Source organism: Hyaena hyaena, unplaced genomic scaffold (genome assembly GCF_003009895.1).
Source record: "Hyaena hyaena isolate Hyena2069 unplaced genomic scaffold, ASM300989v1 scaffold_185, whole genome shotgun sequence".
Taxonomy (NCBI): Eukaryota; Metazoa; Chordata; class Mammalia; order Carnivora; family Hyaenidae; genus Hyaena; species Hyaena hyaena.
Genome location: NW_024080816.1, coordinates 877,883 through 903,718, shown reverse-complemented (window position 1 = coordinate 903,718; position 25,836 = coordinate 877,883). Strand labels below are relative to the sequence as shown.

Genomic DNA, 25,836 nt, shown 5'->3' with positions numbered 1-25,836 from the left:
GTTGACAGGTGTTAGCTGAACTGAATTATCTTTCCTTTCTCACCTGGACTTTTCTGTCACCAAGAGAATGCATCCTGGAGATGACAGAGTAGGATACATACAGTGACTAAGGAGTAGCTTTTCTCTGCATGGCTAAGTAGCTACTAAAATAGAATGTAGCCTCTTTAACACAATGCTTTACAGGCTCACTACCCAGATCCTATGTTCAGGGTTCACAGCATGCCTTCAGAATCTTCTAATGATAATATCTATCCAGGAATAGAAAAAAAAATAAGCCACTGGTAAAAATGCCCTAACAATTTACACTTAATTAAAGTTGTTCTCATTTCAGGAGTGGACACTGCTGTCTCAGAGTCTAGTTGCTTGGCATTTGCCAGCATTTAGCTGCCAATTCCCAGGGGCTTGGGAGGTTCAGGCCCTGGCAGCCTGACACATACTGTCAAGTAAACAAAAGTTTGATTTGTAAATCAGAATGTCAATGTCTCACAGGGAGAACTGACACTTAAGGACTATATTCCTTGTCACTCAATCTGCCCAGTCTCTCATCTGAGAAGGAAACCTAATGCACAGTTTAGCAGGACCCGCACTTGTTTAGTTGCTGTATTTGAGTTGCTCGATCTGAACAACAAATGGGAGTGGGGTTAGATGGAATGTTATTGTAGGGGTTGGGAGGATGGAGGGGATATGTCACTTAGAGAGAGCAATAGAGGTGAATGAACCAAGGGGCATTTATGGGAAGGTCATTAGGGACTCTCAGAATCGACAGGAACCTGGAGATGAAGGCTTGGATACGACGGGGGAGTAGCAATGATATCCACTGGACGGGGTGCACAGTTGGAGGGAAGGTTAGCCGGTTCCAGGCTTCCTGGCCCTCTTCTGGATGTTGTTTAAAAAAAATCCATCAGGCTTGTAAAATTTCAGTTGGCCCATATCTAGTGGGTGGTTATTCTACCTTCTAAGGGTTGTGAAAGTAAAGATAAGACCCTGCATTCAAAGACTAAAGGATCTTCTACAACAATAGCTGCAATACAAGTTAGATCAAGTTCCTGTAGAGGTGCACCATCAGGGCATTGGGATTCCCCCAGTGAAGAGAGGACTTGGGGTCAGAAGGTTGGGGAAATACTTCAGAGGAGAGGCACTGGAGATTGGCATTGGAACTGGCAGGATTCTTCTAGGGGAGTTGGAAGCATTTCCAACTGGGATGCAACTAACAAAAGGGGCCCTGGATGTAGGAGGTGGGCGTGAGCCACCCATCTGGTTAAGCCCACTCCTCCTTTTCCTGAGATTTGGTTAACAGGGTTCAGCCAAACGAAGAGGTGTTTGCAGAGAGAAGTTTTTGCAGTGCTTTGAAGGGAAGAGGACTAGGAGGGGGAAGGAGGGTGGGGGGGGGAGGGTGGAAAGGACCTATGCATTCTATGCCCAAGAGTCAAAAAAGTGCGCTTCTCTCTGTACATCCCTTGTAGGGTGGGTGCAGGTAACAAATCTGGAAGCAAGGGAATGAAGGTGTCTTCTCTGGATTTCCCATCTCTAGGAAAGGGCTCGTTAGTCCTGTCCGTGCTGAGTGGGGGCTCAACGCTACCGGCAGCATCTGAAGGCCCCAGAGCTTATGTTAAGTGCTACTCATGCCAGGACAACTGTCTGGGTCCCGCACAATCCGATTTAATGCAGGGCTGTTTGGTGAAGGCTCTGGAGCATCAGGCCCAATGCAGCAAGGATACAGCATCAGTGACAGTGATAAATTGTTCCACTTTTCATTCCCATCTGCATGTATTAACCCTGACTGGAGGCTCCTGCCCTGAATTGAGGCTAGAGGCTGGAGGAGAAGAAGTTAACGATGAGGAAGTCACTTCCTTTCATTGCTTCTGTTTTCTCATCTGTAAAATAAAATGTCAGGGTTTAATGCCTTTGTTTGGCTATGTTTTTGCACTCAGTGAGCTTCCACATAAATTTAGGAACAGCTTGCCCTTGTGTGGGCCAGAGGAGAGGTATCAGGGGTTGAAGGGCAAAAAGATGAGCGCTTCGGCTTCTCCCCTGCCGCCCTGGAACGAGGGGCCCTCTGAAAGGTGCCAGGGATGCAGCAGCTCTGTGCAAACTAGAGGTCTGGTATTTGCCAGAAGCTTTGGCATAATGTGAGGAGAAGTAGTGCATGAATGATGTGATGGAATTATTGCTGACCACGAATTTCCTGTCCAATTAGTGAGGTGCTGCTGTGTGGGGGTTTCATTTAATTGGACCTCTCCTGAGCCATCTAGGTTTATTTACCATTTTCCATTGATTTGATCTCAGGGGAGGAGAGGGCAGCATGTTGAATTACAACAACCTTTTATAAAACAAAGTTCTTCCTCATTGACCTTTGATTCCCCTTTCCCTGCATTATGCCTCTGCATTTCTCTGTGTCACAGCTTCTTTGTAACCAAAGAGGGCACTCATGTTTGACATTTTCCAATGTCTGGTGCATTTGTCCCTCTGCATTCAGGTCAAAGTAAATGTCTAAAAGGGCTTTTTGCATTAATGGTCTGGAAGCTTATTGGGGTTCAAGATGCAGTCCATACTGGCATCTCACCATCCCATCCCCCAATACTTCCTACACTGCTGCCTGCTAGACGGGGCACCTCAACAAACCTCTTTCAAAGGTAACATCTCAAAGGTCTTTATAGGTATACACGGTGGCTTCATAGAAATAATGGATTTACGTGAGATCCAGGGGACACTTGGCAGAATTAACCACGTTTTCAAAAGGACTTAAAGTCCTCTCTGACAAAGTAGTTCTTTTGAAATCTAAGCATTCGAAGCTGGTAGATGAAGAACCAAGGAAAGAGAGAGAGACTTGTTTTCATTTAATTTGTGTTTCTGGTAAGTTTTCGAATGTCTGAGGAGATTCATCAGGTGCCCATTTCACACCTGTCACAGTTAAAGACCAGAGCTCTTGGACCCCAGGCCCTTTGTACTTTGGAGATTAGTTGCTCTCCCTCTCTTAACAGCTTCACCAAGGCCCATTTTTCTATGAAAATGTTCCATGCTCAGATCAGGGAGCAGGCAAGTAAAATAAACCATAAAATATTTTTTTCTGTTATACAAGTGATGAGGAATCATTTAAAAACTTGAGAGAATAGGGGAAAAAAAGTTCATTCCTAGTCTCTCTGCTCTGGCCCCCTGGTTTTCCAAGCTTGGCCACCGGAGCACCACATCACCAGGGTGATGTTAGGAATGGACATTCTTGGGCCCCAACCAGGACTAGTGAAGAGAAAACTGGGAATGTGGGAATATTTTGCTTTAACACATCCCCCAGGGGATTCTGATGCATGCTAAAGTTTGAGAACTGCTCCACCAGCCCAACCGTTATTAGAATTTTATGCATTCTTTTCATGAGTGCATGCATGTGTGTGTGTGTGTGTGTGTGTGTGTGTGTGTGTGTGTGTGCAGGCTTCACTAAACAAAAGCAGTCATTGTAACACTAGCCCCCAAAGCTCTCTTATCTAAAGTCCCACCTCCGTATGCAGTAAGTACAAACTATTGTAGAATTTCCTACTGTCCAGAATCTGGGAATCCCCATGGTGGGCCTTAGAGTTATGAGTCACTGTGCTACGTCATGTGGCCTCAGTCAGGCCACTTTAAAGGTTGTCCTGAACTTTGATGGATTAGTAGCCCCACCTATTTCTTGGCAGGACTGTTGTTTTCTCTGTCTGATGTTTCTCTGAGACGCAGATTGTCCCTTGCCCTGACACTCTGTTAGAATTTCCTAGAGATCACCAGAGCTTACTCTTCACCCTCTTTAGCTGGTAAGAAAAAAACCCTGTAGGTAAGAGGCCAGGGTATGGACATTCAGTGTGGGGGAGCCACCATTCCCTCTGATCGTGAGGTCTGGGGGATGGGTCTGCTCACTGCTTCAGTGAGATTGCAAACAAGAGGATACACGTGCCTGAACTTCAGTGATGCTTTTTGTAGGAATGAAACAGGCAAGTTACTTCACAGACATCTGATGACAAAAAAAACACACACGGGCCAGGGAGTCTATGGTAGTAGGTAGCAGAGGTTGTGGCGGTAACAAAAGAAATTCCTAGCTATCCCTTTCTGCCATGTATTTCCTTATTCATCCTTATGCATCCACTTACCTTGCCTCCTGTCACTCTGCCTTCTCCTCCTTACACATTTGGTCCCCATGTGGGGACAGTGTCCAAGTTCTTTTCTATGGGCTTCTCAGTCCAAGAAGAATCGGGGTAAGTGGCTAATCACCAGAACACAGAAGCCATGGAGTGCTGCTCTGCTACAAATTAACCTAATTCCTTCAGTATTTGGCTTTAGCCCAGCCATACATACTTTGTTATGTATGTAATATTTGCACAGTATTAGTATTACGCTTTTTCATGTGGAATGCTTAGACCGAAAATCCTAAAGCCACTATCATAAGTGAATACCAAATTCCTATTTGGGCTTTTCTGGCTGTAATCACAGGATTAAAATGCTGTTACTGGCGGAATAGTCCACTTCAATTTTATTTACCTGACCAGCTTTAAGACTTGCATTTCTTCTTCTTCAAGCGTTATCAGACAAAACAAAAACAAAAAACAAAAACAAAACAAAACAGAACAACCCCCCCCCCAAAAAAAAAAAAAAACCCTAACGTTTTGTTGGCTTTCTGTAACATTTTGGAGGCTTAAGGGATATTGAAACCAGGAACTAGGGCAGAGAAATGTGTTCTGTGACCAACCAAGTGAGCGCAAGGCAGAGAAGGAGCAATGACTTATTCATTACCCCAGACAGAACGCCTCCTTGCCAGGCTGCAGGGAGGCTCGAAGGGCAGATGGGCCAGCCTCAGGCAGCGCGGCTGCGGCTACCTGGGAGCCCAGCAAGTCACCTGAGTCGTGCCCGTGCTTAGGCTGCTAAGCTGCGGCGACTGGTCCGCAGTCTGCGGGGCCACGAACTCCACTCCCGCGTTGGGAGAACGCCCTTGGCCCTTTAATCAGCCAGTCTGCCCGCGGCCGCCCAGGAGCCACGTCCCCGCGGTGGGCGCACAGGTAGCGCTGGGCGCAGCACCTGCCCCGCCAGCCCCGCGCCCGGGGCGGGGCTTCCCGCTTTCCCTTTAAGAGGCCGCATCACCCGCCCCTGACGTCAGGGTGTCTCTCCGCACGAGCCCGCGTCCCGCGCCGGTCCGCGCCCCCGCGCCCACAGCCCCGGCGGCGGCACCACGAGCGGCCGCCCGGCGAGCGCGCCGCCCCGCTCCGCCCTCCGGTCCCGCTCCGCCGCTGTCTCTTTCCGCATCCACACCAGCAGCCGCCCGCGCGTCCTCCCGCACCATGTCGGTGGCCGGGCTCAAGAAGCAATTCCACAAAGCCACTCAGGTAAGGCGCGTGACAGGTGCGCCCGGGGCGGTCCCGGACGGAGCCGCGAGCGGCGCGCTCGGCGCCTGCAGCCAGCGGGGAGCGCAGGGACCCCGGCCTGTGCCCGGCCCGCCCCGGCCGCCCTCCGCATCGCCCGCCCCGCCCGCCGCGGCAGCGGCCCGGGGCGGCCCGGGGCGCGGAGCCCGCCCTCCGCCCTCCACCCCCGGGTCGGTGCGGCGCTGCAGGCGCCCGCGAGTCCCCGGCGTCCCGCCTGGTCGCCCCCCCTGCACGCCGCCCCCGCCCCGCGCCGGAGCGGCTGCACCGTCGCCCCGGCGGGCAGGTGCCCCAGCGGCGCGGCGGGAGATTATGTAAAGTCGTCTCTTACCCAGTGACCTTGCGGGGTTGGTGCCCCCCGCTGTCCCGGGAAGTGCTGGCACGAGCGGTGGCCCGCACTGGGGTGACTGCGGTGATGTCGGCCGTCTGTGCCCTTCCACTGTGCTTTCTGAGCCTCTCCTTCCATGTTGTCCCCAGGCGCCTGAGCGATGGGGATGAGGCTTCCTTCTGGGAAGCTCCTGCATTAACTTTTCCTTGGAGAAGTCAGTGGTGAAACTCCTTTGAGGCCGAGGCTTGACCAGCAGTTTGTGCGTCTTTAAATATTTCCCATGGGTTTTATAGCCTTAACGCAACCAAATCCTCATCTATTTCTAAGTAGTATTTTTAGTGAACCTTTTACATCTTGAAGGTGCCCATATTTCTCCGTGGGGTTAATAAGCTGTGATTACACCTTATTTAATTGAGATTCTAATACTTTGAATCTCCTTGGGCTCTGTTGAAGAATTTTACATAGAGAAAGGTAAGTGAATACTTACAGTGTGACCTATTTCTTATGTAATGAGGGTGGTTACAATTTTTTTTTTTTATTTTTTTTTACCCTTCTAAACAGTTCTAGTTTAAGGGATCTTTAGCCAAGGACTTTGTTGATTTCTTTAATCTTTCTCATAATTTAGCCTTTCTGAATAATTTCTGAGCTTTCTCGATAAATTCTGGGCATTCTCAATAATTTCTCAGAAGTGGTGAGGTTTTTCCTAGGCTACCACAATAACAATCCTACTTTAAACCTCATCCAGAAAAGGTGAGGGTTGTATTTTACAGAATCTTGGTTAAGGTAGGGGGACAGATGCAGCATGAAATTCGCCTCCTGTACATCCACATGTGGTGTCTATCACTATTCACTTGACTTTGTAGAATCAGGTTTTTTTAGTTAAAATTAAAAAAAAATTTTTTTTTAATGTTTATTTATTTTTGAGAGACGGAGACAGAGCAGTAGAGAGAGAGGGAGACAGAGTCTGAAGCAGGCCCCAGGCTCTGAGCTGTCAGCACAGAGCCTGATGCAGGGCGTGAACCCACCAACCATGAAATCATGAGCTGAGCTGAAGTCAAATGCTTAACCGACTGAACCACCGAGGTGTCCCTAGTTTAAACATTTTTTTTTAATATTTTTATTTATTTCTAGGAGAGAGAGAGTGAGAGAGACAGCGTGAGCAGGGGAGGGTCAGAGAGAGAGGGAGATATAGACTCTGAAATAGGCTCCAGGCTCCGAGCAGGCAGTCAGCACAGAGCCCGACGCGGGGCTCGAACCCACGAACCACGAGATCATGACCTAAGCGAAAGTCGGACGCTTAACCGACTAAGCCACCCAGGCGCCCCAGCTTAAACATTTTTTAATGTTTATTTTTGAGAGAGAGACAGAGTGCCCGTGGCGGAGGGGCAGAGAGAGAGGGAGACATGGAATCAGAAGCAGGTTCCAGGCTCTGAGCTGTCAGCCCAAAGCCCGATGTGAGACTGGAACTCGGGAGCGGTGAGATCATGACCTGAGCTGAAGTCAGCGGCTCAACTGACTGAGCCATTCAGATTCCCTGCCTTTCTAGAATGTTTTATCTGTCATTTTGGGAAATTAAGAAAACTAAGATGATTTCAGTATAAATACCCATTAATGTTTTTGTTTTTGCTTTTCAAATTGGATCTTTCTGAGTCTTCTCTGACAGAATGTTTGTAAATATTTGTTGGTGTAACATGGAAGGCCTTTGATAACTCTGGACTTCAGATTCCTTCAGTGTTACAGAACCAGCACAGGTGCTACCATAAATTCTCAGGCAGGACTTCTTTGAAGTCACTAACCTATTTAATTTCAGGTATTTGTCACTTGTCTAAAGCAGACCTTAGCCCTGAGTTTACGGACACCACATCCCTTCTTCTCTTTGATTCTGAGGACTTCAGCTGCAAATCTTGGTGCCCTAAAAGGCAATTAGGAACCTTGGGAAAGGCTAAGGCTTGACCCCCACCTCTGCTGTCAGTAATCTTGAACAAGTTATTTAACATTTGAATGTGTCCTTGCCAAATGGGGTTAAATATCCACTTCCTAGAATTGACAGTACAGAGGTGTTTTTAGAACACATAGAAGTGTTCAATAAATGCTGTTAACATTAAAGATAATTCTATTCAAGAGTCTCTCTTGAATGCTGAGAACAAACTGAGGACTGATGGGGGTGGGGGAGAGGGTAAGGGAGGTGATGGGCATGGAGGAAGACACTTGTGGGGATGAGCACTGGGTGTTACATGGAAACCAACTTGACAATAAACTATTAAAAATAATTCCACAAGTATAAGATCTTGTTTTCTGAATTAGTAATAATGACACTTGAGGAAATTATGGAAGCTAGGCTTTTTAGTTTTGCTACCTTAACACAGAATGGTCACATGGCTTCATTTCAGCCAAATCCTGAAGTTCTATTAACACGGAAGTTCAGAATAAAAAACTAGAATTGTGTGATATGAAAGAACTTACCAGATTGTTGGAGGAGGTTTGCTTGTGACAAGAGTAGTATTCACACCTGATTCAGTTGCAGAGTCACTGAGTCATTTTCTTTTTACTGAAAAGCCTTTCATTTTAGAAGTGAAACAAAACACAGTATCTTATCCAAAACTTAATGGAGCACAATCTTAGCCCCAGGCAAAGATTATTCTTCCTGTGTATGTATGTATATTTGAAGGGTGTGTAAAGCCAGTGCTGGTGTTTGCGTGTGACAAAGATATTAGGGGTAACAGCTACATCCTACTTTTTAAGCCATTTTTCCATACGCAGTTCCGTGAACCTGATCTTATCTACAAAGTAAGCTTTACACCTAGAATTAGTTCCTTTTGAGAATAGATATGCTGGATTATATGGCCAGTGTTCTTTTTTTAACATTTGTTTATTTTTGAGAGAGAGCTACAGAATGTGAATGGGGGAAGGACAGAGAGAGAGAGAGAGGGGGAGACACAGAAATCAATGCAGGTTCCAGGTTCTGAGTGGTCAGCACAGAGCCCAATGCGGGCCTGAACTGGGGCTCTAACTCCGGAAGGGCATGACCATGACCTGAGCCGAAGTTGAACGCTTAACCGACTGAGCTACCCAAGCGCCCCTATATGGCCAATATTCTTAAGTGAAGGGCCCCTCTTCAGACACACATTTTTCTTGTTTCTCTGAAAGTGAAACATATCTGAAAGTGATATTTGTATTAATAAAGCAGTATGCCTTTAGTATTTGATGGATTTGAAATCTCTAATTAGAAATGTCAAGACTGTTCTCTTGGTTTGGAACTGATTATTTCTACTTTGTTGCTGGCAATTTTTTTCATCTCTCCGATATTTGGAGGGGAAAATGCTTTCACTAAAGACAGTTTATAGAGCGGGAAAGACTTTCTGGTTGAGAATATATTAACAGAGCAAATATTATCTTTTTACTTTAATATGTTTTATTACTTTATTGCTTATGGATATAATCAATCACACAATTAGAATAAATAAGGTACTCTCTTTTTCGTTACTGTAAAATAGGACAAAGGAACTTGTATTATTCTACTTTTAGTGAGTTTTATTCATATTGAGATTTCATTTTAGCAAGAGAAATATCAATTTTTTTTCACTTGTTTAAACTGTCAGCATATTAGGTAAAAATAGCTGTCTGGTTCCAGCTAACATGCTCTTATTATAAAATCTATACTTAATTTTTAAAAAAAATCAAGCATTTGTTTTGCACATACCTTGCTTGGTAGAAACAGGTCAAAGTTTGTTACAGAGTACTGTTTGTTAGATCATCATATTAGTTCTGTACAAATGCCATTCCAGAATATCAAATTGAGTATCTTAAAGGACAGAAATATATTATCTCACACTTCTGGAGTCTTGATGTAGGGGACAGTAAGGCCACGATCCTCTGAAGGCCCTCGGCCAGAGTCTGTTGAGGCCTCTTTGCTAGCTTCTAGTAGTTTGTTGGCAATCTTTGGCTTTTCTTTGTTTGTTTGCAAGATCACCCTGATTGATCTCTGTCTTCATGTTAGCATGATTTTCTTCCTATCTGTGTCCAAATCTTCCCTTTCTCTAAGGACATCAGTCATATCGAATTGGAGACCCACCCAAGAACATATGACCTCATTTTAGCTTAAGTAATCACATCTGCAATGACCGTATTTCCAAAATAAGGTCACATTCTGAGGTACTGGGGATTAGGATTTCAACAAAAGAAGTTTTTGGAGGGGGTCACATAACCCATAACAGCCATTATTTGCGTGAAAGGATTCACCACAGTGTTCTTCTAAATATTGCATTCGATTTAGCATTAAAAAGACAATTCAGTCTATAATAACAGCTTTATATTGCTTTGAATGAGATATGCTTTCTTTTAAATAAGTTTGGTTAGGATATATACCTACTATAGACTGTGTCTTTTTTTTTAATGATAAAAACTAATATTTGGTTAGGCTGTATGTTATGATATATTCTGGTGCATGATTATTGTCTCACTCAGATTCATCATACCAGAGTATGGAAAATTTTAATTTCATTGATATTTTATGCCTTTCTGTGTAACTAATTTCTTCATGCTTGCATCATATTTAAAGTGCTGTATTTCATATAGATGTTTAGCTCAGGAGAATGTCGTATACATCTGTTTATGCATTTACTGATTTGGTGAGACTTCAAACTTGTTAAGGTATTTAATGAAATATATAATTAGTTATAACTTTTAGTGAGGTCCTCAGTTCCTTAACTGCCTGCAGTTAAGCAGTAAAATCTCTACTGCCTTCACAATCTCAAATATGACTTTTTTTGTTCACACAGGGTTTCTATACAGGCATTCTTTGATGGATTCTTAGCCTGGGTCAGTAATAGACTGGCAGGACTATATATTTTCTAAAATTAAATGCCACATTTTATATGTGCATTTTTCTGAGGGAAAAGTTTTAGCCTATCATCAGCTTTTTTATAAGCTTTTTTTTTTTTTTTTTTTTTTTAGTAGGCTTCATGTTCAGTGCACAGCCCAACATGGGGCCCAATGCATGGCTCGAACTTAAGACCCTGAGATCAGGACGTGAACTGAGATCAAGAGTTGGATGCTTAACTGACTGAGCACTAAGTATCAGCTTCTTTTTTTTTTATTATCAGCTTTTTTTAAATGTTTATTTTTGAGAGAGAGAGAGAGAGAGGTGGGGGGAGGGACCTTGAGGGGTTCGAGGTCCGAAGATCATAAACGGGCCCTGTGCTGACAGCAGAGAGCCCGATGCAAGATATAAAGTCAGAACCATGAGATCATGACCTGAGACAAAGCTGGACGCTTAGGTGACTGAGCCATTCAGGCATCCCTTGTCATCAGCTACTTAAAGAAATTCCTAATCCCTATCCTGTCCCCTTCTCCCAAAGTAAAAATGCATTTAAAAATTTTTTTGATGTTTATTTATTTTGAGAGAGAGAGAGAGAGAGACAGAGTGTGAGGAGGGGAGGGGCAGAGAGGGAGATACAGAGTCTGAAGAAGGCTCCAGGCTCTGAGCTGTCAGCCCAGAGCCCGATGTGAGGCTTGAACTCATGAACTGTGAGATCATGACCTGAGCCAAAGTTGGACGCTTAACCAACTGAGCCACCCAGGTGCCCCAGTAAATGCATTGTAATGAACTGATCATGTCATTCATGTCATTAGGAGAGAAGGGGGTGGTTCTTAACAATAACACTTGCATCTATTTATTACTTGGCTTTAGACTACCTGCTGAAAATGCATCCACCTCTAAACTAATTTTAGGGGCAATCAAATATAAAAAAAACCTTTTGAAAAGTGTCAGGGTTGAATGAGATAATGTCTGTGAGAGTGCCATGCTTGCATAATAACTTGAACCATGCAAAAAAAAAAAAAATAAGTTGTCAATGAGCTCTGACTTAGTGATACACTTGGCAAATGGGCCTGTGGAGGAGTTTGAAATGAAAGTGGCTGCTGAAAATAATTTCCCTTGAGACTGAGATTCTTCTTGATCAAGTTTTTTTTTGTTGACACAGTTACATTTTTTTGCAAGCCTTTTCCCCCAGAGTTATTCTTTAATGTTTTAAATTGAGTTCACATGAACTTTACTGTCTATTCAGAAAATTTTGAAGTACATACCTCCCAAATGAACTAGAAACACCCTTGAATATGCATCAAGACTTGGTGGGGGAAAAGGTGACTGTTTTGAGGAGAAATGTCATTGTAGGAGAGAGGGACTTAATATTGATGCATGTGGCGGGGGGAAGGTTCAACTGGCAGACCAGAGTCCATTGTGCCAAGCTCCTTGTACTGCATTCAGATTCCCAGGCTTTCATGCAACCCTATGGCTATCGTTAGGGTGGGCAGCTTGAGGAAGTGAGAGAGGAGGGCAAGACTCATTTGAATAAATAGATTTGGAGGAGGCAGAGTTTAAGAACAGCCCCAGGGTGTAAAGTGGTGGGGCTTTCCTTCCCAAGGTAAGGCCAGATGGGCAGGCTTCTGGAGAGGAAGAAATCAGAGGTTTTCATTGACCTCTCTGTTTTCCCCTTTCTATTCATTTCATCATTTGTATCTTTGTATTTTTGTTGTGTGTGATAATGATCACTTGGGTGTGGTACCAAGAGGGGACCCAGGAGGAGCTTAGGAAAACAAGGTTTATTAAATTCACAGGTTTCAGGGAGACATACTGCACACTGGGGGGGCCACATATGAGGAGGGCCAAGGGAGCGGGCTCAGCCACGCAGGTGGTGGCCAAGAGAGAGTGCAAAGACAAGTGAGTGGGGGAGTGTCTTTGTTGGAGTCAGGGTGGAGAACACCAGAAAAGGCAGAGGGCACTTTGTTGGTGCATTTGAATGTTACTAGGTCATAGTCAGGGGAAGGCTGAGAAATGAACTTGTGGTGGGAACCACCTTATCACAGTGGTGCATATCACTGTGGTCACCTGGGTGGGTTGCTCACAGCTCGTTGTATGTGAGGCTGTTAAGGCGGCAGGAAACAAAATATGAAGTATTAGAATTTTACAGTACAACCTTTATCGATATATTGTGTTTTGGTTTAGATTTTCTTTATTGCCCTAATCCCTTTGGAGTCCAGATGTTTAAATGTGATTTATGTGGTCTATAATGGATAATAAAGACTAAGAAGAAAGCTACAGCTATACCTATTAAAATGTCATGATCGTAAGCCCCGTAAGTGTTCTTGTAGAATATTGATAAAATATTTTCAAATGACTTTAAATCATCAACTGAGTCTGATGCTTCTTGAAATAAATTTACTGTTTATGAAGATTTACATTTAAATACAACTTCTGAATGTGATATCTAGTTGCTTCGCTCTCACGCCCCTCTGCCCAGCCCCAGGTCAGATTCTATATGGGATGGATGACTGTGGAGAAACTTTCTATAATTTGTGAGGACCAGTGAGCTCCTAGGAGGTTTGCTTACATGCTCAGGTCTCTGAAGGACCACCAGGCAGTATTTTGTGGCCTCTTCTGAATAATGGTATCTGAAAGAAATACAAGTATCTTTCTTATAATTCAAACTGAATCTTCCCCACACATCTTACTTGGAACAGTTCCATAATACTAAGAAATATCTCAGTATCAAAGTACAGTGCTTGTTAGGCACACGTGACTAGTCTGCCTATACTTTTTCATGTTCAGGAAACATTGTCCTCGGTGACCACTCCCTTTTGGAGAAGGAAAGATTGGGAGTCATGGCAATTATTGTCCATATAGTGATATCACATTCCGGGTAAGCATTCTGGGTCCCAGCCCCTGTAGTAGAGGAAGTCTGTGGTTTTACCTTGGTTCTGCAATCAGGGATTCTTTTGTTCTCTCTTCTATTTGGCCAAAATCTAAAGAGGGTGACAGGGAGTGTGTCCTCTTTGGAAGCTGTGTAGCTTCTTTAGTTGGCTTCCTGTTTAGTTAATATTTGGGGTTTTTATAGTTATAGGCTTTTTTTGTATCAAGTTCATTTATTTTGAGTGGGAGCGTGCATGTGCACATGTGAGTGGGGGAAGGGGAGAGAAAGAATCTCAAGAAGGCTCCACACTGTCAGTGCAGAGCCCCATGTGGGACTTGATCCCACAAGCCATGAGATCATGGCCTGAGCTGAAATCAAGAATCCCATGCTTAACCATCGGGCTGAACTACCCAGACACCCTTGCAGTTCCAGGCTTTTAACTACTCATGGCTCATGGCCGATTTGGGCAACAAAATTCCTTCAGAAACTTAGGGGATTTCCCATTTGCTAGTTACCACAGTGGAATCTTTTTGGATCCCATTGATTCAATGAATCTTTTTTGTATCTAATTTTCAACCAGTAGGTTTGGTTGTGTTTATCAGAACTTTGTAAGAGAGCCTCATGCTTTGATTTAACCAAAAATCTTTTTTTTTTTTTGAGTTCAAAAAAGTTTTTATTTTTTATTTTTTTATTTTTTTTAATTTTTTTACAAATAGTTTATTGTCAGATTAGTTTCCACGTAACACTCAGTGCTCATCCCCACAAGTGTCCTCCTCCATGCCCATCCCCCCTCCCCCCCACATCCATCAGTCCTCAGTTTTTGTCAGCATTCAAGAGTCTCTCATGGTTTGCCTCTCTCCCTTTCCCCCACCATTTCCGCCCTTCTTCTCCCCCTTGTTCCTCCGTCAAGTTCCTCCTAATCCTCCTATACGTGCAAACATATGATATTTGTCCTCTGCCTGACTTATTTCGCTCAGCATAACACCCTCAAGGTCCATCCATGTTGCTACACATGGCCAGATTTCATTCTTTCTCATTGCCATGTAGTATTCCATGGTATAGATAAACCACATCTTCTTGATCCATTCGTCTGTTGATGGACACTTAGGCTCTTTCCATGTTTTAGCTATTGTGGAGAGTGCTGCTGTGAACATTGGGGTACACGTGCTCCTATGCCTCAGCATTTCCGTATCCCTTGGGTAAATTCCTAGCAGTGCTATTGCTTGATTTAACCAAAAATCTTAATAGATGTTTACTGCTCATTGCTCTTTTCCTTCTTACTTCCCATTATATGCCTCAGGGATTCAGGATGACTGGGGGTTCTTAACATCTTTAACACATGGTTTTCAAGATTTCCAAAGGAAAGAGTATGTTGGAACAATCATGGGAGATTTCTGTGAGCCAGGCCTGGACAAAGAATGTGGTAGGCAGGATGCTAAGGCTCTCATATCTCATATTGCACCCTCTTATTTGAGTGTGAGTCAACTTGTCACTATGAAAAGCTGTTCCTCCTAAAATTCCTACTCTGTATGGGAAAAGGGAGATTGTATATTTGGGATTAATCTAATCATATGAACCCATTAAAAGCAGAGCATTTTTGCTGGTTGGTAGTGAAAGGGGGAGTCAGAAAGATTGGAAGCATAAGAAGGACCAGACTTGCTCCTGTTACAGAGGGAGGAGCCATGTGAGAGGGAATGTACTCAGCTCTGGGAGTAGAGAGCAATTTTTAGATGGTAGCCAGCAAGGAAACAGGGACATCACACCCACAGTGTTAAAGAGCTGGACCCTGCCAACAACCTGAATGGAAGAGAATTCTTCCCCAGAGTCTGCAGATAGGAGCCCAGTCTAGCTGTCATCTTGATTTTGACCTTGTGAGACCCTGAGCAGAGAACCCAGTGTAGCTGGCCCAGACTTGCGACCTGTAGAACTGTGAGCTGATAAATGACTATAGTTTTTAAGCTGCTAAGTTTATGATAATTTCTTATGCAACAACAGAAAATTAGTAGAAAAAATAGTCCCTTCTTTTTACGTTCAGTTGGCTGGAGCTCACGTAGCCAAACTGTGGAATACCTAAGTGCAAGGAAAGAAGCAAGGAGGCTGGAAAGTGTAGTCAAGCAGTGTACCCAGAATGTAGAAGTGAGTAGTGGTAAAAACCTAGAAGTCTTTGCTGTCTATGTGCCTATAATACACCCATTTGTGTGTGTGTTTCTGAGTGTGTATGTACGTACATATATCTACGTACACACACACACACAGAGGCACAATTTAAATTTCATTTGTTGAATCAACTTTTCTTATACATAAGGCCCAATATTCCATATGCCTTTTTAAATACATTTTATATTTTACAGATGTTTCCTCCTATAATGTTTAGGTTTTTTAATATTTAGATCTTTTTTCCTGGTAAAATACACATTTCCTTTTGTGGTTGCTGATCAGTTGTAAACAGTGAGGCTGTTAACTACTTTCTGAGGATCCTCTTAGCTTGGTAGGCTGCTAGTACAGTGATTGCTTCATTGACCTTGGAATGAAGAGACTGTAGAACATTGAGGAGCTTTTTGAATTATTAGTCTCCATCAAAGCATCAGGGATTTTTACTGGTTAGAGCGGAGTGGTTGACTGTTCACCCTACATCTGTTCCTGTGTTTGTGGAAGGCCTGTGCCAACACAGACATGCTGAGATGCCCGTATTTAGTGCGGGCACATCAAACAGCTATGTGGCAATTTGAAGTCGTCCATTAAGGTACCGAGGACTTCAGGTGCATGTGGCATATTTCGTGTTGTCTGTCTGTGTTAGGTTAGTTCCTTGCTCTTTGACATGACTTGCAGATCCATAGCCCTGAGTGATTTTCTAAGTGCAGCTGGTAGACAGTGCCAGGCATATGTTGGAAAGGATGAGGTCCGGCCCCTGAGATGTCCCATAAGGATGTGGTGTCAGTTGGGCAGCTTGGCTGGGGAGAGAATAGTCAGTCCTGGTCCATATCAGAGTGCTGAAGTAACCGGAAGGTGAAGCATCCAATTGGAATTGAGTACAGAGCGGGTACAGCTTTCACCCTTGTATTCTCTGCATTTGCTGCTTACTGAAGTGACCCTGGTGTGCTTCTTGAGGTTGAATGAATGCTGTGTATGGTGACTTGCTGGACATACTTATATTATTTATTAAGCTGCTTAAGCAGATACTTCTATGCAAGACCTACAAACCCAAACCCTTTGCTGGCCTTGGACCCTTTGCTACATCATGTTGTAGACTGACTAATGGAAGTACTTTCTGGAGATGTTCCTCATTAATACCATCATCAAGATGGTACTCATGGAAGTTGATAGCCTATTATCTAGACATTCTGTTCTGCTTCTTATGTTCAACCTTGCACCTCAGTTGTGTCTCTCTTGCCCCTTTAAATTAAGTTTAACAATCGTTTGCCGTTGAGCCCTTTACTGTTCCTCCCATCCACTACTCTCTATGTATCTTCAGTTCCTTTGAAACTCACAAATCTGAAATTTCCATTTTTGACTTTTTTTGGTCATTACCTTCACCATAAACCTAGTCCAGATTTTTCAGAGAGATACTTACTGTGCTCATCACTCTTCTCTAAGTTTCTTCATGTAGATATGGAAAGCTCCTTTTTTCCAGCTGCAACAGAAGCCGGGAAAGCTTGTCCTTTTTTGTAAAATTTAAATGATCACAAAATACTTGAACAATGTGGATGTGTTTTATTCATTTCTTTACACGCTCTTTCAGCTTTCTGTGTCTCAGATGTACACATATAAAGACTTTTTTTTTTTTTTTTACCATAAACCATCTTAAATGAAGATGGTATCTTAAACAGAAAGCGTATCATTAAATCTCTGCATGAGTGCATTTGTCTGAATTTGATGATTGTTACTCTACTTTTTTGATGCAATGAATTATGCTGATATTATGTGATATGTGTTGTTTTGCTTTTTATAACATCTAAATTCTTGGTATCTGATGTCCTTGTGTCTGCTGGTTGCTGCCATGAAAGAATAAAGTGAATGTAGGCAGTCAGCTTCAGTAGACTTAATATGGTTATGGTGGGGTAATTTGTCCCCCAAAATTGTTACTCAGTTTTATCTTCATGAGTTTTGGGCATCTATGTCATCTTTACATTACTGACTTAACTTTAAAAATGAATCATTGTATTACTTTTGTAAATGGGAAAGTCACTCTCACTTTTCATAAGTAAAAGTATAAGAATTATCATACAGAAATGTTAAGTCCTAGATACTCTTGCTGGACTAAATCTGTGAGCTTGAAGTTTATTCTGCTTTTGTTAAAAAGGAGATTAACGTATAAGGTAAGCAGCATGTATCCTAACAATACACTGAGACTTTGTCCCTCACTAAATCAGAATGATGAGAGAACTATAAAGGGAATGTTATCCTCATTGAGGGAATCAGTATTATTAAGGACACAAGTCTGCACCAGTTGTATTATTTGAAACATGCCCCCTCCCACGATTTGACCATTATATAAATGGTTGGCCATTTTTGGCCTATCAAGGAATTTTCTGCCCATGACAGTGGATCTAATTATGTATCATAAAAGGGAAGGCCATTTGCCTAGAGCAGCACTGAGTCATGTATTCTGTGCATAATGTTCAGATGGGAGGCAACTTCGAAAGAAGTTCTTGAAATCATTTAGAAAACGATGAAAGGCCACACATCATTAAGCTCTATAGAACATGGTTATCAGGAGCCCAGACTTAGAGGCCCAGAAACTTCAGATCTCCTTATAGTTTTCCCATTCTAAGGACTTGTAAGACCTGAGCCAAGTCACTAGTCACTTGATTGCTACTCTCAGCAACTGCTAAGTTCTACAGATGAAGTAATATAGTCCTGGGCATGAGTTTAGGTTCTGATATTTTATGCTGATCTTGTTCTCCTCTGATTCATTATCTAAGTGTAGCTAGAGCGATCTTTCCAAAGAACAAATCTAATGTTGCTCCTCTGCTTAAAATTCTTCAGTAGCTCCTTATGGCTCCTGGCACAAAGCCCTTCTAAGGCCCATTAAGGATTTGGAGTGTGATCTGGCCCCTGTTTACCAATCCAGTCTCATTGTTCACAACTCTTTCTGTATGCGCTTAGCTTTTACAGCTTTATTCCACACAAACTTACTTGCCGTTGAGCCTTTGAACCATACTTACTCTTTGTAGAAATCTCCCTTCCCTTTTTTCCACTTTATGCTTGACTAATCACGACTCCTCTTGAAGGTCTCAGCTTGATATTTTCTCAGAGAGATTTATCTTTGCTTCATATGGTGTGGGTTAAATGCCTTTCCATGTGCAATGAATATTGCCCAGTACACTTCTTTTAAGTGTAGCACTTGGCCCACTGCACTGCAGGCTCCCATTGTTTGTTTGTTGGTATCCTCAAGGGTGGAAATAAAGAAGGGGACGTTGTCTCTTCTGTCCTTCATTGTGTCCCCAATGCCTGTCCCATTGTGAGCATTCAACTGATACTGTTTTCTATGTATTCATATTTATATATATTAAAAGGGGTTATCTTATGTATATGTTTTTAATCTGTTTATTTCTGCAAATGTATATGTTTTTAATCTGTTTATTTCTGTACTTAAAAAAAGTTTATTTATTTTGAGAGAGAGAGAGAGAATGCACACAAGTGGGAGAGGGGCACAGAGAGGAGGAGACACAGAATCCAAAGCAGGCTCTAGGCTCTGAGCTGTCAGCACAGAGCTTGATGTGGGTCTTGAACCCACCAACCGTGAGATCATGCATGACCTGAACTGAGGTCAGATACTTAACCAGTTTAGCTGCCAAGGTGCCCCTACATCACATATTTTTAAGAGTTAATTTAAAAGTTAAATTAAAACATGATCTCATAGGGCGCCTGAGTGGCTCAGTGGGTTAAGCGTCCAACTTAGGCTCAGGTCATGATCTCACGGTTTGTTAAGTTCCAGTCTCACGTCATGCTCTGTCCCCTGCTCATGCTCTGTCTCTTTCTCTCTCAAAAATAAATAAACATTAATAAAATAAAAAAACAAACAAACATGATCTCATAAAATTGTAGGTTTAAAATGAACTTTCCTAACTGTAAGCCTGGCTAGCACTGCTAGGTACTATCTTAACTCATTAACTACTTACATATAACAGCCCTAGAGGTTGCTACATTATTAGCCCCACTTTAGAGGTGAAGAAACTGAAGCTCAGAGAGGTTAAGCTGCCCAAGGTCATAAAGCTTCAGTGGCAGAACCAGGATTTAATCCAGATTAGCTGGTTTCAGAACCAGTAACTGCCAAGTTATTCTCAACTATGAGTCCTATTCCAGTTTTAAATGTCAAACTAAGAAATATCTAAAAGGACCAATTAAGCAGTAAAATAAGAACACCTTAGTAGGAAAAATAGAAAAGAATATGGAAAGGCAATGTTTGACATAACTACAAGTGGCCATGATACACATAGAAAAATCATGGAAGCCAGATAGCAACATCGGACGTTTTTCATCGTTTAGATCTGCATAGATTAGAAGGATAGATAACATTCTGAGTCACCCAGGGTGTGAGAATGTGTGTTTTCATTTGCTGGTGGGAGTGTAAACTGTTGTAACACTTCAGGTGATCAGCAGGCCTCTTCTTTGTAATTCTGTTTTCAGGAATCTGTCCACAGAAAGTAAATGTATAACCTTGCAAAGCTTGGTGCATAGTTGTTCAATTTGGTAGTTACTGTAGTGAAAAATTGGAAGCAGTGTAAATGTCAAGTGATAGGAAATGGGGAAATAAATCTTGGTATGTCTATATTACTGAAGGTCTATAGCCATTTTATCCATGGGGCAGTATTTATTGGTGTAGGGAAATGTTCATGATTACTACTAAGTGAAAGAAACAGGCCATAAAACACATTTGTAATATGCCTAATATTGGAAAAGAAGCACTACAATAGTAGTAAAATAAGTTGAAAACTTATATGCCAGGTAATAGTGCCATAAGATTTGTGTTTCCACATTTTTTTCCTCATCTTTTTTAGGTTGTTGTATTTATCACTAAATTTTCTTTCTGCCCTATCATCTTTACTTCTTGTTCTGATCCCCACTTCCTCAGGTTAAATGGGAAACATGATAAAGTAGAATCTTTAAGACATCAGTGAGATTGGGAGTAAACCCGGTTTCCACCAAATTCTAGAGCCATAAGGCAATGTGAGTTTGCTCCATTAGACATTTAGCTTAGGAGTATGTGAATGCCTGCCTCGCTCTCCAAAGAGCCCTGAACTAAATTGTGCTGCCTGGGTTTCTTCTGAATGCATGGCTGCTTTCCCTATTTCTCTAAGAAGTGTAGGAACCTCATAAATAAGAATATTGCTAATGACTTTTGCTGGCATTTCTTTTATATAAAGATTTCTTTTCCCCAGAACCTTAGTCTTATCCTTAGGAAAGAGTGTGTCCTGACTTTGATTGTGTTTTGCACAAAGGAAGGAGGGCAGCTAGGACACGTCTAGCATCAAAGAAGAGTATTTCGGCAAGAAGTTCTAAGTAATCTGGTGTAAGATGGTCAGTCTCCTCCTCCAGCCCTTATACTGGGAGCCCCCTGTCAGTTCTGGGCTTCTTGGCAAAAGACCTGTAGACAGTGCCATCTCAGCAAGAAAGAATGAGGTGGTATGGAAACACGGTAAGAGGATAGGAGACGTTCCATGTGATACCCTTTGAACTTGAATGCAGAATTCTGTTCATAGTCTCTGCTGGGCTTCTTTTCTGAGGACAGAAAATGTGAACTTTAGGAAGCCACTAATGGAAAATTATTACCTCCTCTGTCTGCCCCAAAATAGAATAGAATGGAAGGACCATGACCATGAAACACAGTCTCAATAATGAGATGGGCAGGTGACTTTCAGCATCCTCCCAGAGGGGACACATCTGGCAAGATGGACGGGAGCACAGAGGGTGGCTGCTGGTTGGGCACAAGTGCGCCTTTATGGAGGGTTTGGCTTTCTCTTGGGCCTGGCACTCTTTAATGGCTTCAATGAAAAGTGCTTCGAGCCCTGAGACAAATAGGCTGTGAAGTCATTTCTGGAGTAAAGCTTGTTTTTCCAGTCTCTGCAGAATCTCTTCTAATTTCTGGAGCCAACATTAACTTGTAAGTTGAGAAACAGAGTTGAAGACTGTCTCAAGAAATTTGTTTTCTTGCCTAATAATCTGATGGAAGTGTATACTGAACTGATGCTTTTGTTTTCTCCAAAGCTTTAGGTTTTGGTCCTCTTTAAGTGTTCAAAGATTTCAACTTTAAAAAAAAATCACTTTATGAGTGATTTTTGAGTTAAGATGGATGTAACATAATTGAACTTTGTTACTTATACATTCTGCACTGTGTTCTTTGGTGCTTCTCTCTCTCTGTCAATCTCTCTCTCTCTCTCCCTCCCCCCCTTCCTCCCTCCCTCCCTCTTTCTCTCTCTCAATGTTTGTTTATTTAGAGAGGAAGGGGAAGAAAGAGAGAATCATAAGCAGGCTCCTCACTGTTAGCACAGGCCCAATGTGGGGTCCAGTCAGTCCTTCGACCCCATGAGATCATGACCTGAGCTGAAATCAAGAGTGTAGTGGTTAACCATCTGAGCCACCCAGATGCCCCATAGCTGCTTCTCTTAAAAGTAGAAGAGTTTTACAGGACACTTGTCTCATCACTGGGCATTACTGGTGGAAGGTGAGGTGTGTGAGTCTGATTTGTGTGTTTAAATGCAGGGTATTAAAATACGCTTTAATAAGCTACTTAATAAGTTATTTGTTTATGCAAGAGAGAATCTTATTTGTATCAGTGTGTAGTCTCCTCTGGTTCCTAAGCAGACTATTGGAACCATGAAGTCCTGATTGTTACGGCATCTGTAGGCTGGAAGAGGTTGTGCACCTCTGTTTCTGTAGATTAAATGACTTCACTTCTGCTTGCATCATCATTTTGAAGATGCTCAACCCTTGCCTCCTGCTTCATTTCATTGTGATTCGGACCCCAGCCTAGTATCTCTGCAAGTCACTGAAAACCAACAAAGTGGTTCCCAGACCTGGTGATGCATCTTACTGGCTTCCCACCACCTGAGGTTCTGAATCAGATTTGAGAAGGGCCATACACATTACTAAACAAAACAAAATAAAACAACTCCTCAGCTTAGGACCTGCTGTCTGAAGAGTCTTCTATTAAATAGGAGAACATTGGGGGGGGAGATTCATACCAAGACCATGTAAGTTGGAGAAATACGGGATGAGACAAAGGAAGCATGTTTCTGCACTGCAGGATTTTCCAGAGGCTGACTATCATAAAATGTTGAGAATTCTTGAAGCAGCGTATGGCTACATAGTTTCCCAAACTTAATAAATACATTCTCCTGCCTACCCCCCATTCTTTCTTTTTCTCTCTTCCTCCAACTTTAGAAGAAAAAATACCTTAAAAACAGATTTGTTCTAAATCACTTGTACAGCAAATAAAGAATAGTTTTCCTTTAAAAGTTGTGTTTTTATTTTTAGTGTTTTATTTATTTCTGAGAGACAGAGAGAGAGAGAGTAGAGAGACAGACAGACAGACAGACAGCATGAGCAGGAGAGGGACAGAATCTGAAACAGGCTCCAGGCTCTGAGCTGGCTGTCAGCACAGAGCCAGACACAGGACTCGAACCCACGAACCATGAGATCATGACCTGAGCTTAAGTTGGATGCTCAACTGACTGAGCCACCCAGACGCCCCCGTTTAAAAGTTCTTAAAGTTTGATTTTGATACGTGTTTCTCTACGTGGAGACATTACCTCTGTTTTAAAAGACGTGTCAGGGTCTTTTGAATAATTTCTCCTATCAAACTCTTTAAAAAATTAACTATGGTATATTGTTAATGTAAAAATATATTGATGTAACATAATAACAATATTATATTGATGTTGTATATTACGTCCTCATGACCTATTTGTTTTATAACTGAGAGTTTTGTACCTTTTGAGTCCCTTTACCTGTTTTGCCCATCTCCCACCTCTGACACACCAGTCTGTTCAGTGTATCTGTGGGCTTGGTTTCTTGGCTCTGTTTTAGATTCCACATGTAAGTGAATAGTATGGTATTTGTCTTTCTCTGTCTGACTTACGTCATTAGTGTAATGCCCTCAGAGTCTGTCATGTTGTTTCATATGGCAAAATTTCATTCTTTTTTATGGATGAATAATTGTGTGTGTGTGTGTGTGTGTATGCCACATTTTCTTTATCCATTTATGGATACTAGGTTGTTTCCATACCTTGACTAAATAATGGTTCAGTGAACACAGGGGTGCATATGCCTTTTCAAGTGTTTTTATTTGTTTGTTTTGTATGAATACCCAGAAGTAGAATTACTGGATTATATGGCAGTTCGTTTTTTTTTTTTTGAGGAAACTCCATACTGTTTTCCACAGTGGCTGCACCACTTTGCATTCCTACCAACAGAGCATGAGGGTTCCTTTTCTCCACAGCCTTGCCAGCATTTGTCTTGTCTTATTTGGTAATAGCCATTTTAACAATTGTGAGGTGACATCTCATTATGGTTTTGGTTTGCAGTTCCCTCATAATGTTGAACATCTTTTCATGTATCTGTTGGCCATCTGTATGTCTTCTGTGGAAAATAAGGATTTGACTCTTTAAGTATTAACGACTTAGATAATTCTTCACTAACATTCATCTCAAACTGGCACGTCACTAACTTTTCCCTCTTTGTTGATGAATGTGGGGTGACACCGTAGCATTTTATAGAATGTATGTGCTTATTTTACTACTTTAACTTCTCTCTAGGGAGAAGGCGTATTGATGCTGAACCACTTAACATTTGGGAACTTGGAGGCTGAGTAACTTGAGTAAAGTTTCTGCAGAAATGATGGAACTCCAAGGCTCTTTGCGCCTAAGCCACTGCTAGAAGTGCCAGACACACTGATGGCCGCTGTGAGAGATAAGAAGGGAGAGAAACAGTGGGACAGCATCGTAGCATAGCATTCCCCAACTGCTGCAAGTAGCAACAGCTATAGATGGCCTGCCCCTGCCTAAAAAGCCATTTACAAATACAGAACCACATTGTTGCCTCACACTAGAAAGAACTATAAGATATGCAATAGTAGGTTGTTCAGAAATGTTATGAGAATTCAGGAGTAAGTATTTATCCAAAGGTTATTTTTTGGTAAGCTTATGGGGAAAAAAAGCTTTCCAATATATTACTAATTTACTTATTTATTTTTAAAGATTTTTTAAAAGTTTATTTATTTTGAGAGAGAGTAAGCATAAGTAGGGGGGAGGCAGAAGGAGAGGGAGAGAAAGAATCAGAAGCAGGCTTCCTGCACTGTCAGCGCAGAGCCCTGTGGGATGCTTGATCTCATGAACCGTGAGATCATGACCTGAGCTGAAATCAAGAGTCTTGCCACTTAACCGACTGAGCCACTCAGGCACCCCTACTTATTTATTTTTTAAAGAGTAATTAGTAGTGATGCTGTTGAGTTACAAATAGGTCAGTGCAAAGGCCTTTAGCCATTGTGCCTTGTGGTTTTGATATGTCCCCTGGATGAGTGAGATTGCTCAGAACTGGGGCTTCTCTGTGGGGAGTGGACTTTATTCTAGTTTACACTCTCATTTTTTTATTTTGTAGGTTCCCCGATTATAGTGACTCATTCTATACTGTACAGTCTCACATTTTATATTGAATTCTATACTGTACAGTCTCACATTTTATATTGAGGTTATTAGTCATGTAGAATTTTCTGAGGCAAAATCTATCCTCCTGATATATTGGCACTTGTCAAGTCCATTCTTGAAATGCCATGGGAATTCCTCAGACAGTCCCTGGCTCACCACCACCCCCACCCCCCCACCCCCCGTCTTAGGCCAGCCTCTGACCCTCTGTGTCTCCCAGCATTCCCTCCTGCCTCCATTCAGGTCACATTTTAGCCAGCATCATCTTTTCAAAACCTGAATATTTCCTTGCTGCTTCTGTGTATTGGAACTTTTCAATGGCTTTTAGTTGCAAAAACCAAAGTCCCAGATAGTGAGCTGCAAGGGCCTGCCTGATCCAGCCCTTGCCTCTCCACCCTGGTTTAGTGCCAGCTTTCCCCTCAGACCGTGCTCTAGCCATCCATCTTACAAATAGTAGGCATTACATCAGTTACCTGCTGGGCTCTGGGCTAAGTCATGGGTGCAGAGAGGTGAGGAAAATACTCAGTCCCTGCCTGCATGGAACTGGCAGTGTCGTGCAGGAGGTAGACCAGTAATCATGCAAATATATAATTAGACACTGTCACCGATGCAACACAGAAATAACAGGGTCATGTGTGACATTGTGCTGTGGAGACAGACCACATCCTCTTCAGCATGTAGAAAGGTTACATGCTGTTTATTAGGGACAACCTGGGAAGCTCTTACCAGCAGAGATCATTCCGAATGTGAGAAAGGTACTATTATTTGCACATTCAGAAGAGCATTTGATGGCTTTCCAGACACTT

At 42.5% G+C, this 25,836-nt stretch overlaps 1 protein-coding gene across 1 annotated transcript in view; it reads left to right on the top strand.

Annotated features, from left to right (window-relative positions):
- The first annotated feature begins 5,204 nt into the window (after positions 1-5,204).
- The window catches only part of SH3GL2 (SH3 domain containing GRB2 like 2, endophilin A1), a 210,654-nt gene continuing 190,022 nt past the window's right edge, over positions 5,205-25,836 (top strand). Inside the window, exon 1 of the mRNA XM_039240918.1 lies at positions 5,205-5,339. Within this exon, the coding sequence (XP_039096849.1) occupies positions 5,295-5,339 (45 nt within the window). The 5' untranslated portion in view covers positions 5,205-5,294. The remainder of the gene's footprint in view (positions 5,340-25,836) is intronic.